This window comes from Lissotriton helveticus, chromosome 9, assembly GCF_964261635.1.
Source record: "Lissotriton helveticus chromosome 9, aLisHel1.1, whole genome shotgun sequence".
Lineage (NCBI taxonomy): Eukaryota > Metazoa > Chordata > Amphibia > Caudata > Salamandridae > Lissotriton > Lissotriton helveticus.
In genome coordinates this window covers 487,114,627-487,130,744 of record NC_136070.1, presented here as the reverse complement: position 1 = coordinate 487,130,744, position 16,118 = coordinate 487,114,627, and the positions used below count along the sequence as shown (strand labels likewise).

The 16,118-nt window shown below is 40.6% G+C and overlaps 1 protein-coding gene across 1 annotated transcript in view; it reads right to left on the bottom strand.

Annotated features, from left to right (window-relative positions):
* Positions 1 to 705: 705 nt before the first annotated feature.
* SGPP1 (sphingosine-1-phosphate phosphatase 1) overlaps positions 706 to 16,118 on the bottom strand; it is an 89,039-nt gene continuing 73,626 nt past the window's right edge. The window contains exon 3 of the mRNA XM_078660318.1: positions 706 to 7,672. Within this exon, the coding sequence (XP_078516444.1) occupies positions 7,124 to 7,672 (549 nt within the window). The 3' untranslated portion in view covers positions 706 to 7,123. The remainder of the gene's footprint in view (positions 7,673 to 16,118) is intronic.

Sequence of the window (16,118 nt, the reverse complement as noted above, 5' to 3'; positions counted from 1 at the left end):
CCAGCTGCAGATCTAAATGTGTGGAAAGAAAGGATCTGATGTCAGCGCGGAGGGGTGGCACTTATACGTGCCTCTGTTGGACCCTTCCAGTACGATGTGGAGTCACCATGGAGCCCAATAACACATAGGAGCATTGCTGAGAAAATTCTCTGGATCAGTCTGGCATCTTGGGATATTATTCAGGTAAGGAATCTACGGTTTTAAGAATCCCTAAGAACTTGGGAGTCATTTTGGTGCAAATCAACTAGGTTCTTTGGTTGGGAAGTACAGTATGTCTGGATGCAGCTCTCTGCATCTTGACTAAATGAACAGAGGGAGGTTAGTGGCAACATAATCCCAATAGCAAGGTGCACGATTAAATTGTGTTTCTCAGAGTTAGTCTGTTATCGCTGGGATTGGAAAATAAAAAAATCAAGACAACTCAAGCAGTAATGAACACTGCACACCTTCATTTTTTTACTGCAACAAGTTGATGTTGTTTTAAAAATAACTGGCAATGGAGGGGTTTTAAAGAATGGTGTATTTAAAAGTAGCTTGCTTGACCTCTCATAAACCAGTTACATTTTAATTAACAGGCATTATATGGCAAGTTACACAACACTTTGTTTAAAACAAAAGAAATGGATATCAAGACCCAACTTAAGGAGCAATAAACACTGCACACTTTCTTTTTTTTACTTTAACACATTGATGAAGTTCAAAAAATAAAGGGACTTTTTTATTTTTTTAAGAATGGTGTATTTAAAAATAGCTGGATGATCTCTCATAAACCAGCTCAAACTCAAATTAACAGTCATTAGATGGCAATTTACACAAAACTTGGTTTGAACAAAACAAATAAAACAGTAAAATGTTAACATGTGAAAAACAAGGACCATACAACAATGACAACGTTACAGCTGCCAAACCGTTTATGGCAAAATCTTCACTATTGTAATCGTATTGTATTCTGTGAAATCATTCTTAACAATCCACAATTTTCATTTTGTAAAAAGATTTTTCTTTTACACATTTTTACTTTTTGTATTGTAGTACTGCATGTCCGTTTTAATGAGTTTTACAAAATTCAGAAAGGTCTCAAAATAGAGGCGATTTTGACATTTACAATCTTATAATTAAATAAAAATAGCTTTTTAAGGGCTGGGTTACACACAGATCCTTTAAATTCAAAGTTAATTGACAAAACAAAAATATAGCATGAACATTTGAAAATGTAGAAACAAAAAAGACAGACAATAACAGTAGTACCATTGATAGTGCATTCGCTCACCAATATATTGTAAACCTCCACAACAAATGCATGTGAAACACGACAAACTTGTGATAATGCACAGAAAATGCTTTTATTAAAAAAAAAAAATATATATATATATATATATATATATATATATATATATATATATATATATAGAATGCTTCCTGCAATGCAGCCGCCATCTTACCACAATGAAGGTAAAACATTGTCTCGTAAATGCACCTTAAATCTTTTATTTCGTAAACGAATGACATGGCTTGCATAATGTGGTTTAGACTATATTGTGTTATTGAATACGAACACCAGCCCATTGCCTATCATAACATTTACAATTCAGTCTCCATATGCCATTTCATACGATGCTGAAAAAGCATAAATCAAGCTTGCTCCAGAACCCCTCAAGAGTGCTATCTCCAGTAGAATACCCAAAAGTTCCCAAGCTAACACCCACGGCTGGCCATCATGCCAAGGATGGATGGAGTAAGTGACTTTGTTGCTGCTTCTGGTTTAGCAGGAATATAACAAAAATATGTATTTAACCTATGCATGTATTTTAAACGTCTGTACTGTCATTTCTTTCTAAATAAACATATACAAAAAAGATGATATTTGGGATCCTTCTTACGAGGCTGTATAAATAGTACAGCTATCTCAGCAGCAAGTCTACAGAGGAGGATGACCAACTCTTTCGACTGATACAAAACACTGGGTAGTCTCGATTTCTGTCAAACTCTTAAAACCAGGTGCTGCTACACTGGACTAAGACGAGACAGGATCGTATTAGACTTTATATCTGTACACATCATTAACACACCATTTACAAAGTTGTATAAACTTTACTTCCATTCGAACACACAGTGCAGCAAAAAATGATAAACTTTGCATCCATGTCCTTGAAGTGCATTCTACCTAAAATGTTTTTTGGGCATTGTATTGTCCAAAATACAAAATCATAGAACCATCTGGCAAACTGAGTATTTGCAACTTAATTCCCGTCATTTGCTTACCCAACTTTAAAAGCGAAAAGGTTCTCACTTGGCAAAGACCGCCCTCATTTTCTGAGAACTTTAAGGTGGGATCGATGTATGTAAAGCTGGGTTACTTTATCTGAATGCATTAGCACATATGCAAACACAATTTACCAAATAATCAAAAACAATTTATATTTAACTTCCTCTGGACAACCATCACGTTCAAGGAAAACACGTCGGCTCATGTTTAAAAATAAACAAAATTCAAACGCTTCAAAAAAGAAATATGTTTACAACAAAGCTTCCTAGATCAACTTGCGCAAATTGAGTGCTTATTTTTAGTATTTATATTCACTCACTCTAGCCAAAAGCAAATCTTCTTTAACCATTTTCCCAAACAGCTAGCTAGTTGCAGTGCTCGTTTTCTGTTTTTTTCTTTTCAATCCAGAATTGTACATTATTACACTATATAGACAAATTCATTTTATAGCCTGTAGTGGACCTGAATCCACCATACAAATTGTGTAGTTTGTATAACGATGGATTGATTTAGTGAAAAAATACAATTATCTATTTGTGCATTTTATAGTCCTTTGGAGGACATAGCAATTAGTCCAATTACACATTTATTGTACCGAATCTTGTGTTTCACCTAAATATTCTTCTGTTACATTTACAGCATATCCTCTATCAGGTGTAGCCATGTATTCTATCACTATTCCCCTTTCTATACTTCGGATGCTACCAAACATGTGGGATGATTTCACGGTTTTCTGAAGTTCCTTTGGGTGACTGAACTGATTGCTTTTGTCTTTAGTCATTATCTGCAAATTATCAAGAATATCTTTTTTGAAAGCATGTTGTACTATGTCTCCGTTGACACCGACATTACAAAATGTAAATTACAAATAAATTATTGTTTGATAGTTTTCAGTTTAGTTTACCCAAACATATGTCCTATAAGTATGTTACATTGCTAATATTTCCCACATATTCGTCTTTGGGTTGTAACTTCCATTTTAAATGTACTGGTGATTATCAATTGACTGGCTTTTCACCACTTAAGTCTTTTAATGATTTAGACCACTTGTATGTTGGACATGAACCTAATATCAAGCCAACGTCTGGAATATTGATAATTATATCACAGTGTCTTTGACAAATAATTTTACTCAGACCCAGTCAGATGCCCCAGGTAAGCCAACTTTTTCAACATTGCTAACAATTAATATGGACATTATAATGTGACGAAAAAGTGCTAGGATTAAAAAACTGCACATGGAGATATATTGATAATTGGATAACGACAGATTGATTTACTGAAAAAGTAATGAAAACTATACAGTGGAAAGGTGGATATGGTCCCATGGGAGCCTGCAAAATAAATGTATGTAGGTAGTAAAATAATGCACAAATCTTAAATGAATACAAAGAGCAAATTAATATTGCTATAACAACAAGAAGAACAAGCGAGGGGTGAAGAGCTGAACCCCTGTAACAGTAGGGGCAAAACGAAAAAAGCAGTTTGGAAACACTTTATTTATAAAAATGCATTGAAATTAAGAAAGAGCCTGACTGTGGATTACAGTAGAGGAGAGAGAGACTAATAGTATAGAAACTAAAGAAAAGGACTAGTATGTCCAGTCGTGAACAAGACTCCAGCTGGTAAAGCATCTTCTTTATGCATAGTCAGATCACAGGTGTAAAATAAATAAATTAGTAGAACTAGTTTAGTACCCGTTTTCTTTTTTTGGAAGTGGTTTCCATGTATATCTGGCCTATGAGGATTTGAAATAGTTCGAATATTTTAACTGTATTATTTTATGCTGTGGTTAAGGCACTGGTGCGGATTTTCAGCCTATTATCACTGAATTGTGCCAGCATAACTAGAGAGAGAGAGAGAAAGTGTGCAAGTTAGTACTTGGGCCAACAAAGAGTTGTGGTGTCATGACAAAGTACGGAGGTTAGTGAACATTTCCAGAACCAATAGATCACATCTCATTATTGAACAACTTTACACGATCCCTGTTTTCGGATTACGTACAAGAAAGGTTTTTAGGCTTCCCATTGGCTGCTCTGGGCATCATTAAAGAACTGCGAAAATAATTCATTTCAAATGGGAGAGGCAATTAAAGGTAAGGATTTTTTGTTATGTGATACAGCTTTTAAAACCTCTACAGTGAAAAAACACGGAAGTAATTATACCCCCTCAGACAAAGACGGTCTCACTGACCTTTGGTGATCACTTTGACCAAACCGTTCATAGGTTCAGGCTAGTCAATAAAATGAATTGGGAGTTGTAATATTCTGGGGAGATGGGTGGTTGCAGTAAATTAAAAAAACACACTCAATGTTCCACAGGTCATGTCTCACACGAAAAAAAATCTAATACAGCAAATAAAAGTTCTTCAAATTTACAAGCTGGACTGAAACGGAATTCACTCGGTTTCTTTTGCTAGTCAGGTTTATTTTGGTTTGGGAAATAGAAGATGCGAAATGCACCCGGAAGCAGGATAGTTCCAGAATGCAGCAAAGTGGTAAGTAGCCTAATGAGTGGCTTGTAAACATCACAACAATTAAGGGGTAATATTAAAAGACGATAACAGGCCAGTTATGAATTTCTGATAACACATATTACTTGAAAACCCACTGGCTGAAATCCATAGCTCACAGTAATTATGTCAATGTGAATTAGGGGGTTGAAACCAATTAATGTATGGTTAATAACAGTCAAATATTCATATATGTTAATGGTCATTTGTATATCTACAAAAGAAAAAAAAAGAGAAAATAATCAAGATAAATATAAAAAAATGTTGAACAGATGGAGTAAGATACCTTTAAGATACCTTTTAAAGAGGCATTAAAATAAGACGCATGTATACAATAAAGAGCACTATAGTTCAATGCTCTTGTTGTTTATATTAAAAAAAGACCAACTAAAATAGGTCTAGTACCCAACTTTCAAATACAGACTATTCATATGACTACCATCAGCCCTATTTAGTTTTATTCTTTATGTACATTCAAAGTAAACACTAAGTGGGGCAGCTGTAAACAAGGAAATGCGGTAAGGCCACTGTGAAAACAGCAACATCCAAAAAACAAAACAAAAATCAACTAGATTGTTATCACTTCCTTGTTAAAGTGATCTGCAGGTTCATTTTACTCCAGAAGAACAAAACCTTAAAAAATGTTAGTGGATTTCAAAGAAAGGAGTACTAATTTGCTTTGGTAAACAATTTGTGCAATTGTATGTGCGCGTACCGTGAAACAGGCTGGTGGAACCATTAAAAGACCCAAAAAATCATTTACTTTGTGACGCGATCTGTGCAGATCTTATCATCAGCTACAGTTTGTGAATCTTTGTGAACTTGTGGTTGCCGTTCCTAGTGAGGGGAGCCTTTGCCTAAACGTAACTTTCTGCTACAATATGGAGAGTGGGACACTGTCTCTATTCCAGCAACATAAACATGTTATTCATGCAGTGTAGGCGTTATAACTGGTTACATTTTTCCTAACAGAAAACGTAATCACAGTGTCTTTACTGTGAGAATTTGAGGGCAGAAATGAGTTCCATATGTGATGAAAGGGATCTTGTAGGCTTAAATAATATCTGCTGAAAAGCATTATTGCACATCCGTTATGTGACTTCCATTTTGCAAGTACACTAAAAGTACCAAGTAGCAAGAAACAACCCTTTGTTTAGCATTTCTATTATAAAACAAGGCTACCCACAACCCTGTAACTATTGTAATTTTTACTCTGGCTAAAGCTGCATCCTAACTTCGAAACATATTGCACTTTACCAAGTTGTGACATACAAACTTACAAACGTCCAAACTGTGATGCCTTACAGTAGTTTCTTTTATTGTAAGCCCCAGATACCTTTAGATAATACTCTTCGAAGTCTGTCCGTGCCTTCCTCCCTGAGCACAACCATTTCCACGTAGACACAAACTTGTCGTATGAGTAAACATATGCTGTGCACTGAATGTGGTTTATATGTAAAGTGAGCTGTAATGAAGCTCGAACAAACCTGCCCTGATGAGGTTTACAGATAGGTCTTTTCCGTATGAAATTTACGTTTTCAATTGGACTCTCTCCTTAAGAAACAAAACTAAATTTGAAAAAATAATACACATTTAATTTTTCTTCAAAAGGCCTATGGTACAATGGCTTGTGACTTAAATCAATTCTTTAAAATTACGAAATTCGAGATTTAAACTGGGCGTTAGTAATGTGGTTTGCAATCCAAAAACACGTAACTTGTTATTTACATTCCCATGGTCCGATTTTACATTTTGCTTTTATCTGCCATCTAGGTTTAGGGAATAGAAGTCGGCACCCAACTCCTTGGAACATACCATGCAGTTCAATCAGCTTTTCCAAGCTGCATACTTTGCATCTATAAATATGGAATATTTAATATGACGCAAGTAATAGAAAACAACTATTAACTAAAATATATATAAAAATACAATTTGCCAGATTTATTTTTAACTCTGTAGTCCTATTTCAGATCACAGTTTACCTGGCATCTGTTAGTTAAGCAACATAAAGGCACAATCATTAAGCTGTTACAGTACCTGCAGCAAGTAGCATTTGTGGTCATACCTTGAACCAAAGCCTGCCTCCTAGATCACAAGTGCAAAGAAATATACATTTTATAAGAGGAAATGACTGCTTGCTCGATCCAGTGCAAAGGTATGCCATGTAAATTGTCTGTAGGAAGTTGGGACAAAACAAGCAATTGCATAATAGTGGTTTCTTGCCCAGTAACCGGTAATTAATGTGGAGATTGTTAAAAGAAGGCCTCCAAGATCTTCCATAAATCGAAATGTGCACCAACTTGAGTGGTTATCAGTTCGAGCCTTTGGACTGTGAATTTGCTTTTTTACAAACCAATTAGAGTAAAAACGTACGGTACAAGAAAAATAACACTAAACCCAACCATTCCATAGGGGATATATCGATAAGGAAGCTCCACCTCCATATGTTGCCGTGCCATCCGAATATCGTCACATGGTATGTTGAAGATTTTGCAGGTCAGAAGGATTGTAGCCTTTCTTACAATACCTCTTACCAAGAGCAGTAGCATTACTCCAATTATAAACTTAAGCACAACTTTTCCAAAGAGAGTCAGTGTAATAGGAGCAGGATTAAAGGGCAACTGATCTGGCGATGGATCAATCATTAGTTCCAACAAGTAATTAAGGTGAGAACCACATGCAATGCCAGCCCCGCTGCCCAGGATCTCAGCTGTTTCACCACGTGAAGTGCTCCAGGTGTCGAGAGTGAAGGAAAATATACCCATGGCCAAATGAAGACCGATGATAATTATTGGTGCATACTTGTACGTTAGGTTGAAGTTGTCAATCAGTTCTAATGCAGGATGGAAGACCACCATGATGAGAATAGCATACAGAAATCCAGCAATCACGTCCTGTTTAATGAGAAAAACAGAAGAGACTTAATTTAGGAGCATGTAAGCCACATTTGGGACCTACCGTATAAATTTATGTTTACTGTCCGTAGAGGAGATCATAAATCCACTAAAAAATATATACTTTCATTACATTTCCCAAGGTAAAAAATAAACGCATTAGCAGCTCAATTAGAAAGGGTGGTTACAGTGTGTATATGGCTTCAAATTATTTGATAATTGCGACATTTTGAAAAACGAAACCCAAACATTTGTCTGGAAACATGGTCTTAAAATTGCCAAATCGTCTCTAAAGCTGCATAAAAAGATCTACCAACTGATTCTTTACATGCAACAAACTCATATCAACAATTATCAAATTATCCGATTCCCTTCCTTGGTAGGTGGTCCTTCCAATGGCTTACTATTATTGTGTTTGAATTAGTCATGGTCTTGTCGTAAACCAATTTTTTCGTCCCTTAACATTCATGTTACTCCCAAATGAGCTTACAAACAGTTATTTATCAGGTTCTATCACTAATTCCCACTGCATTACATATTCTTTACCCCCCCATCCCTAAAAAGAACTGCACTTTGATCAAGTCTACATCTTATTTACCATATACATTCATTTAATCCTCACTGCTTGCATTCTTTACTCATTCAAGGGCAATGCTAATCACATGGCCCAAATTCACCCCGGAAGAAAACGCTGCTGCCATGAAGTCTTTCCACTAAGGGGCTCAATCAGACCCCTACCCCCACCACACCTATTCCAGAGGACTGCAACCCATCAGGAACATGCTCACACCAATTCTGAATGGCATCTCTTCTGCTACCTTCCCCGATGCTTGAAAACATGGAACTGCCCTCCCTTTGCTTAAGAAACCATCTATGAACCCTTCAAAGTTCACCAACTACGGATCCTGCTATCATTACCAGCCAAGTCTTAGAAAAAATCATCAACAGACACCTCAACGAATACCTCAACATCCACCAACTCCGACACCAGTCTAGGCTCAGGCCCCAGCACAGAAAAAGCACTCATTGCTGCCATGGATGGCATCCGCATGACAGACAGGAGACCCCGTGGCCCTCATCCTCTTATGCTTCTCCGCAGCATTTGACATAGTCCCCACCCAATCGTCATCTAACGTCGACACAAAAATCAGAATTCAAGGAAACGCACTCTGATGGATCTGCTGCTTCCAGGCTGGAAGGACCCAGTCAGTCAACTTGGCACCGTCCACCTCGGATGCCTGTGATCTCATCAGCAGAGTTCCTAAAGGATCCTCCACGAGCCTGACCCAATTTAACACATACATGATCCCTCTAGCCAGAATCATCCGCTCACACAACATCATTGTCCTCTCCTATGCAGAAAACGCACAACATATTTACTCCATCACAGACAATACGCCTGGTACCTGGTCAAGTTCAATGCCAGCATGATCGATATCTCTAACTGGATGAAGACCAACTGCCTAAGGCTGAACACCAACAAGACCGAAATTGTGATCTTCGGAAAGAGCACATCACCATGGGACTCCATCTGGTGACCAACAGAGCTAGGACCAATACCAACCCCTACCAACCACAAAATAAAACTCAGGATCACCAATGACTGCAAACTTGACATGGCCACCAAAGCCAGTGTTGTTACTGCCTCATGCTGCTTCCATACCCTGAAGATGCTGAGAAAGATTTTCAAATGGTTCAAATCAGCAAGCAGAAAACAAGCACACAAAATCTGGTCACAAGCAAGCTGTACTACGGGTACACCCTCTAGGCCAGGATCAATAAAAAAAACTCACCAGAAGGCTGCAGACCATTCAAAACTCAGCTGCAAGAATCACTTAACTTCCCATACTGCACCCACATAACACCAAAACTGAAGGAGCTTCTCTGACTCCCCATTCACAAACTAACACAATTCAATCTCCTCACCCACAGTTTCAAGGCACTACATAACACTGGTCCAACATACCTCAATAATCGCATCTGCTTTCACAGATCTTACAACACCGTTGCTCGTCCAGACTCCTATTTGAAGAAATCCAAAGCATATAGAAAACCAGAGCAGTCAGTCGAGCCTTCTCCTACACCACTCCTACAGCGTGGGACGACCTCCCACTTTACATAAGAGCCTTCTTGAATGCCGCAAGAAGCTGAAGACCAGGCTTTTCAAGTAATCCCACAAGCACCTAAATGTTGTTCAGACTTATGTCTGCTCAGTTACAGGATACCCCCCAGGGTCATAATGCGCTCTACAAATCTGTATAACAAAGTAACATAACATATTTTGTAGAGGCCTGTAATGAAGCATGTACATGCCGAATAACTAAGTCCGTAAATATGAGCCCAAGCAAAATCCCGAGCTACTGGAGGCACAGCTTTAGGGCAATCAGCCTTTTAAGATATAAACATGTATTAGTCAATTTTTGTACTGCTACTACAAATGCATTTTATTCTCATAATATAAGGTATTTGTAAAGATAAAAGAAAAGATACAACTGATGAACACAAATTTTTCACTGTGATTTTTCACACACGTTCCTGTGTAAACAGAAGCAATTCATAAGGTCTCAATGATCAGTTTACATTTCATATTCCATTGAAAATAACATCAAAAAAAGCATAGTACAAGTCCAAAATCCCAATGCATTTCGGGTTTAAATGAAACCCTTCGTCAGGGGATGTAGAAATTGAGGAATTATGAAGTACATTCTTGAGATGTAGACGTTCTATGTTGAAATCATTTCAGGATCTACAAAACAGCAACACAAGAGCGGTACCGCTCCAACAATACATTAATTGTATCACTCTTTTTTCACACGTTGGCATTTTCCCGGCGACACCCCATAGTTTCTCTACCTTTACATTTGTAATCTATGATAGATTTGACATACAGATCTTTCTGTTGCTGTTTTGTAGATCCTGAAATGATTTCAACTTAGAACTTCTACATCTCAAGAATGTACTTCATAATCCCTCAATTTCTACATCCCCTGACGAAGGGTTTCATTTAAACCCGAAATGCATTGGGATTTTGGACTTGTACTATGCTTTTTTTGATGTTATTTTCAATGGAATATGAAATGTAAACTGTTCAATGAGACCTTATGAATTGCTTCTGTTTACACAGGAACGTGTGTGAAAAATCACAGTGAAAAATTTGTGTTCATCAGTTGTATCTTTTCTTTTATCTTTACAAATACCTTATATTATGAGAATAAAATGCATTTGTAGTAGCAGTACAAAAACTGACTAATACATGTTTATATCTTCAAAGGCTGATTGACCTAAAGCTGTGCCTCCAGTAGCTCGGGATTTAGCTTGGGCTCATATTTACATAGTTAACACGTTGAGGGAGCAGGGCACGCCCCCCATAACTAGAGAGCACGCAAATAATTGTGTACAGTTTGAGAACATTTAATTAACTTTTGAATTCAGGTGTGCAGGTCCACCCCTAATAGGGAATAACTAAGTCCACCATAAATTAAAAATGTCCCTAATTATCTGAGACTATGCGTTTCCAAAATGGTATACACTGAAGAATCCTTTGTTAACTTCATCCCGGCTTTGTACTATAGTATAACATCACAAGATTTAGCAAGGTGTTCAAAAACTAAGCACTTGTATGCAACCAAATAAATCATTCAGTCAGTGGTATTGCAAAATGTGCTCCTATTTACAGAAACCTTCTTTAGCTTTTTCTTATCACTTACACCCTTATACATAAATTCTGGAAAAGGTTAGCTCTTCCCTCAATGGCGTAAATAAATTTGAAAAGCTCACAAAACCAAAAAGGCCTTAAAGCACTGTCACCGACAAGAGCAGACGGGGGAAGCAAGCAGAAGCAGTGGCATTTCGAAAATAGCCATGTTTTCACATGCCTACGAAATACTGACTAAGATTTGAGGCTCACAATATGTTCAGGGAGTGTGTTCCATAACCTGGTCACTGCCACCGAAAACGCTTGTTCACCCCATCTGGCTTTCCAGAATCTAGGGAAAATCACTTCCCTCTGTCCTGCTTATCTTACCTGTCTATTTGGAAAGTATCAGATGAAGGCGGTTCTCAGATAGCTAGAGTCCTGCCGGGGAACAGCATTATAGACCAAACAAAGGGCTTTAAAAATCACCTGCTTTCTCAATGGCAGCCAATAGAGTGTCCGCAATCCCTCCCTCACCGGGAGATGTTTTGAAAGCCTCCATTCTGCCTCTTCAAGATGTCCAACTTAGATGTTATGTTATGTTATAGTGTATTTATACAGCGTACAAATACTCATGAGTGTCCTGGCGCGCAAAGGGACCGTGATAAAGTGGAGCAAAGAATTTAGATCGGCCGATTTGGTTTTTTAAAGAGTCTGAAGTCCTGAATATACCGTAGTTCAGAGGGAAGTGAATACCATGCTATTGCTGCTTTAACGGAGCGGGACTGAACCCCCCCCACCCCCCCCCCCCCAGCCGCGTCCTACGGAATCGGGGGATCGCCATCCGTCGGTGGGTGGCTGAGCGCAAAGATCTGCTGGGGGCATAGAAAGCAAAATGCTTCCTGATATATGACGGTGCAAGACCGTGCAAGGCTCTATGAGCCAGAGTGAGGGCTTTAAATCGCACTCAGTGGGCCACAGTAAACCAGTGCATGCTGTCTTACGCTTGACCTTCTAGAGATTTTAAACAGAAGTCTAGCCGTGGCATTCTGTATGGTTTGCAATTTTTTTAACAGGTATCCAGGTATACCAATGTACAGAGCATTGGCATAGTCAATGCGGGAGAGAATGAGGGCACGGGCGACCATTTCCTTTGCTGGCCTCTGTAGCATGAGGAAGAACTATCTTAGTGATTTAAGAGTACCAAAGCAGACTCCGGTGAGTTTCTTAATTAGTACCGAAAACCGAAGGTCTTCTCCAAACCATAAACCCCCCCCCCCCCCCCCCAAGTACTTTGCTGGATCGCCCTCGGAGTTGGGTTGTGGGAAGTCTGGTGGCCACAGGGTTTCTCTAAAGGCAGGAGGAAACTGAAGGACCTCCAACTTGCCTCGTTGCACTTCAGTTGGGCATGTGCAAGCCACTTGAAAACGGACAAGAGACATTTCTGGGTAGTTTCTGTTGACAAGTCAGAGTCCTTCCAGGTAAATAGGAGCTGGGTGTCATCAGCATAAGCTATTATTTTTGCTCCCAGCTCCTCTGCAAGAAAAATCAAAAGAGTCCGATAGAGATTGAAGAGCAGGGGGCTCAGAGTAGAACCCTGTGGAAATCCTGTAGACATTTTCCTAGCAGCCGATAAAAAAGGAGGCATCCAGGCCTGCTGAGTACGCTCTTCCAGAAAGGATTTCATCCAATCCCAGGCGGGGCCAACAATGCCAATGTTTGAATGTCGGGTGAGAAGTTGTTGGGGGGGCACCGTATCGAAGATGCCACTGATCCCAACAACTATCGGCTGATCTCGCAGCTTCCATTCTCGTCAGAGGTTGTCTAGACGGCTAATAACTCGATGGTTGAAATCATTATGATGATCATCTCCTGAAGTAGTCCCAGTTCGGCTTTAGAAGCCTACATAGTACAGAACTGGCTTTGATAATAGCATCAGAAGAAATTAGCGGAATGAAAGTAGGCGTCCTGCAAGACTATAGCGCACATACTGTCTCCCAGATGTAGATGAGGAAAAATCTGGTGCAGGGCCAACATCCCAAATTTTTCTTTATGGATGAATCGGTTCAATTCCCGTTCTGCGGCTCTTGGTCTGTAGTTTCTGGTTGGTCCTCTTTTCGACCAGGAAGTAACAAGAGTAAATTCCTTGTACCTGCTGTTGCTTTGGAATATACTCTATGGCGTTTTTAGTAGAAGACTGTCCACCTCTTTTTGCAACAGTAGGTAATGTTGGTTGGATCTTCGAGAAGGAATTGATGGAGGTAGGGCTTTGAACCTCAGCAAGTATCCATTTCGAACAATAACCAGCACCCATTTGTCGTTTGTTATTGATCTCCACTCTTCCAGATGAAAAGTGATACTTCCTCCTACCAGAGTGGCTAACTGGCACGGAGGAAGCCTCTGCTCATTGTTTAGCTGGTTGCTGAGAAGCTGAAGCCTGCTGCGTGTTTCCGCTCCCACTACCAGGCCGTCTTTGATGGAAATGCGACCTCTGCTGTTGCTGATTCTGGGATGACCACTGAGGGGTTTAAACCCTCTGTTGGGAGGAGCGTCTGTCGTAGGGGCGGAAGCATTTTCTGAATTTATTTCCGCTTCTCTAGGCCAACTGCCTTCACAGTGTACAATTCAGTCTTCCTTCTGGCCATCTCATCATCCGCGTGAGACCCAAACAGCGAAGACCCATTACGCAAGGTTGACAATCCTCCGTTGGGCATCTGGTTTTGAGGCCTGTGAGACGCAGCCAGGGCGAGCGTCTGGAGCAGATGCCATGTGAATAGCCGTGTGGGGCCAGATCAGATGAGTCTGTAGCTGCACTTGTTACCTGGTTTGCCACCAAGCGGCCTTCTTTCAGTATCTCCTGAAAGTCCTGCTGGTCTTCTTTCGGGAGTTTGTTCGTGAATCTGACAAGGGAGTCCCAGAGAGACCTATCGTACCACCCTAGGAGAGCCGAGGTGCTGGCCACCTTCATAACGGAGGCAGAGGTATTACACATCCTCTTGCCCAGTGAGTCCATATTTTTGCCGTCTTTCTTGGGAGAGACGGACGAGGAAAATGTCGCAGAGTGTGCCTTCCTGGCCGCAGCCACAATGACTGAGTCTGGCGGGGGACCAGAACGGAGGAAAAGCGGGTCCTGATCCGGGCCTTTATATTCCTTGGCAATACGAGATGGTACTGCGCCCACTGTGGAAGTAGTTAAGAAAGCCTGCATTGCAGGCTCTATGAGGCCTGGGACTAGAGGCAGTAGAGACCTGGTTGACTATCAATGGTGTAAAGTCTTAAAGATAATGGATGTGGAGGCCATAGGGCCGACATACTGATGTTGAGCTTTTTGGCCCCTCTACAGAGAACGTCATTGAAGGTTCCAATGTCGCTCATTCAGGGACACTCTGGATGGTGTTGGCGAATAGTCCTTGATTGAAGATCTGGTGGATGTGGACCAAGTTGGTGATCTTGGTCTCCTCCTCTTGGGAGAGGAAGCATGATGCGAGCAAGACCACTCCCGTGACCTCGTACGGCAGGAAAATGGGGACTTTGACCTTCTCTGGTTCTTTTCAGAGACCCTCGATGATGCCTTTGGAGAAGGACACCTGGAAACTCTTGACGGCGAGTAGGTGCAAGAGTAATCCTAATCAGGACTTCCATGACCAGCACCCCCTGTTACTGTATGTCCAATACCTTCCAGCCATCTTGGCGAAAGATTGAAAGGATGTGACTTCTTGGCCACAACCGGAAAGCCCTCCGGGGAAATCTGGACAATATTAATACCCGGGGATGAAGAAGGTCTTCGACTTCGAACATCTTGACCGCGACGTCGGCCTTGCCCTCTCGGTCACCTCCTCTGAGGCAACTACAGGGTTTTTGTCGCTCAACGTCGACCGATGCCTCGACGATGACAGACTGTGCTATCTTCGACATCGATCTCCTTGGCAGAGAGATACTGGAAGACCCTTGTCTGCGCGATCTCGACGTCGAACGGCAATCGTCTCTGGCGCTTCTTCGGCGTCGACTTTGACTGGGACGGGGATTTCGTCGTCGTCAGTCGGTAAGATCTCATTAGATCTCATTAGAGTCTTCGCCAGTGAACCCCTCAACACCGACCTCCGAGAAGGCGGCAGAGTGTTCCTCGTTACGTCGACTGATGTTTCGACGTCGACGGGTGCTTGTCAGGTCTCTCGGGAGCATCATACTTCGAGCTTGAAATATGTCTCAACGCGACTTACTTTTGTGCGACAGAGAGTGTCGTCGTCTCGACGGCATGTCCCTCGGCGCTGAAGAGTGTCTTACCTGCTTCTTTGATGGAGATCTCAACACCGATGGCGAGTAGTCAGGAATCTGTCTCTATTTGGACTCTGGAGAGGTAGATCTTCACCGTTTTTGGTGTTCCTGATGTAAGGAGGACTCTTTGACGCTCCCAAGGCCACTTTTATGATGACTTTTTCCTCTCTCCAGCAAAGCTGGGAGCCTAATCCTCTCTCTGTCCCGAAGGGTCAGTTTTGAAAATTGCTGACAAGAATTGAAAGTATCAGGCTTGTGTGAAGATGGCACACATACGATGCACACTGAGTGCGGGTCAGATTTTGCCATCTTCTTACAACATGAAGGACATTTGTGAAATAATGCTGGCATTCTGACAGAAAAAGATATGGTAAATTGCCAGAAAAGAGTAAGAAAAATCAACCAGCAGTCAAAAATGTTCAAAAGTAAGCGAAAATACCAATTTCTGACTAAAGATAATCAAAAACAGGATCCTCACAGAAGGAGCGGAAAAAAGAACTGACCGGTCACCTGTGGTGCATGATGAGAGCAGGTCTT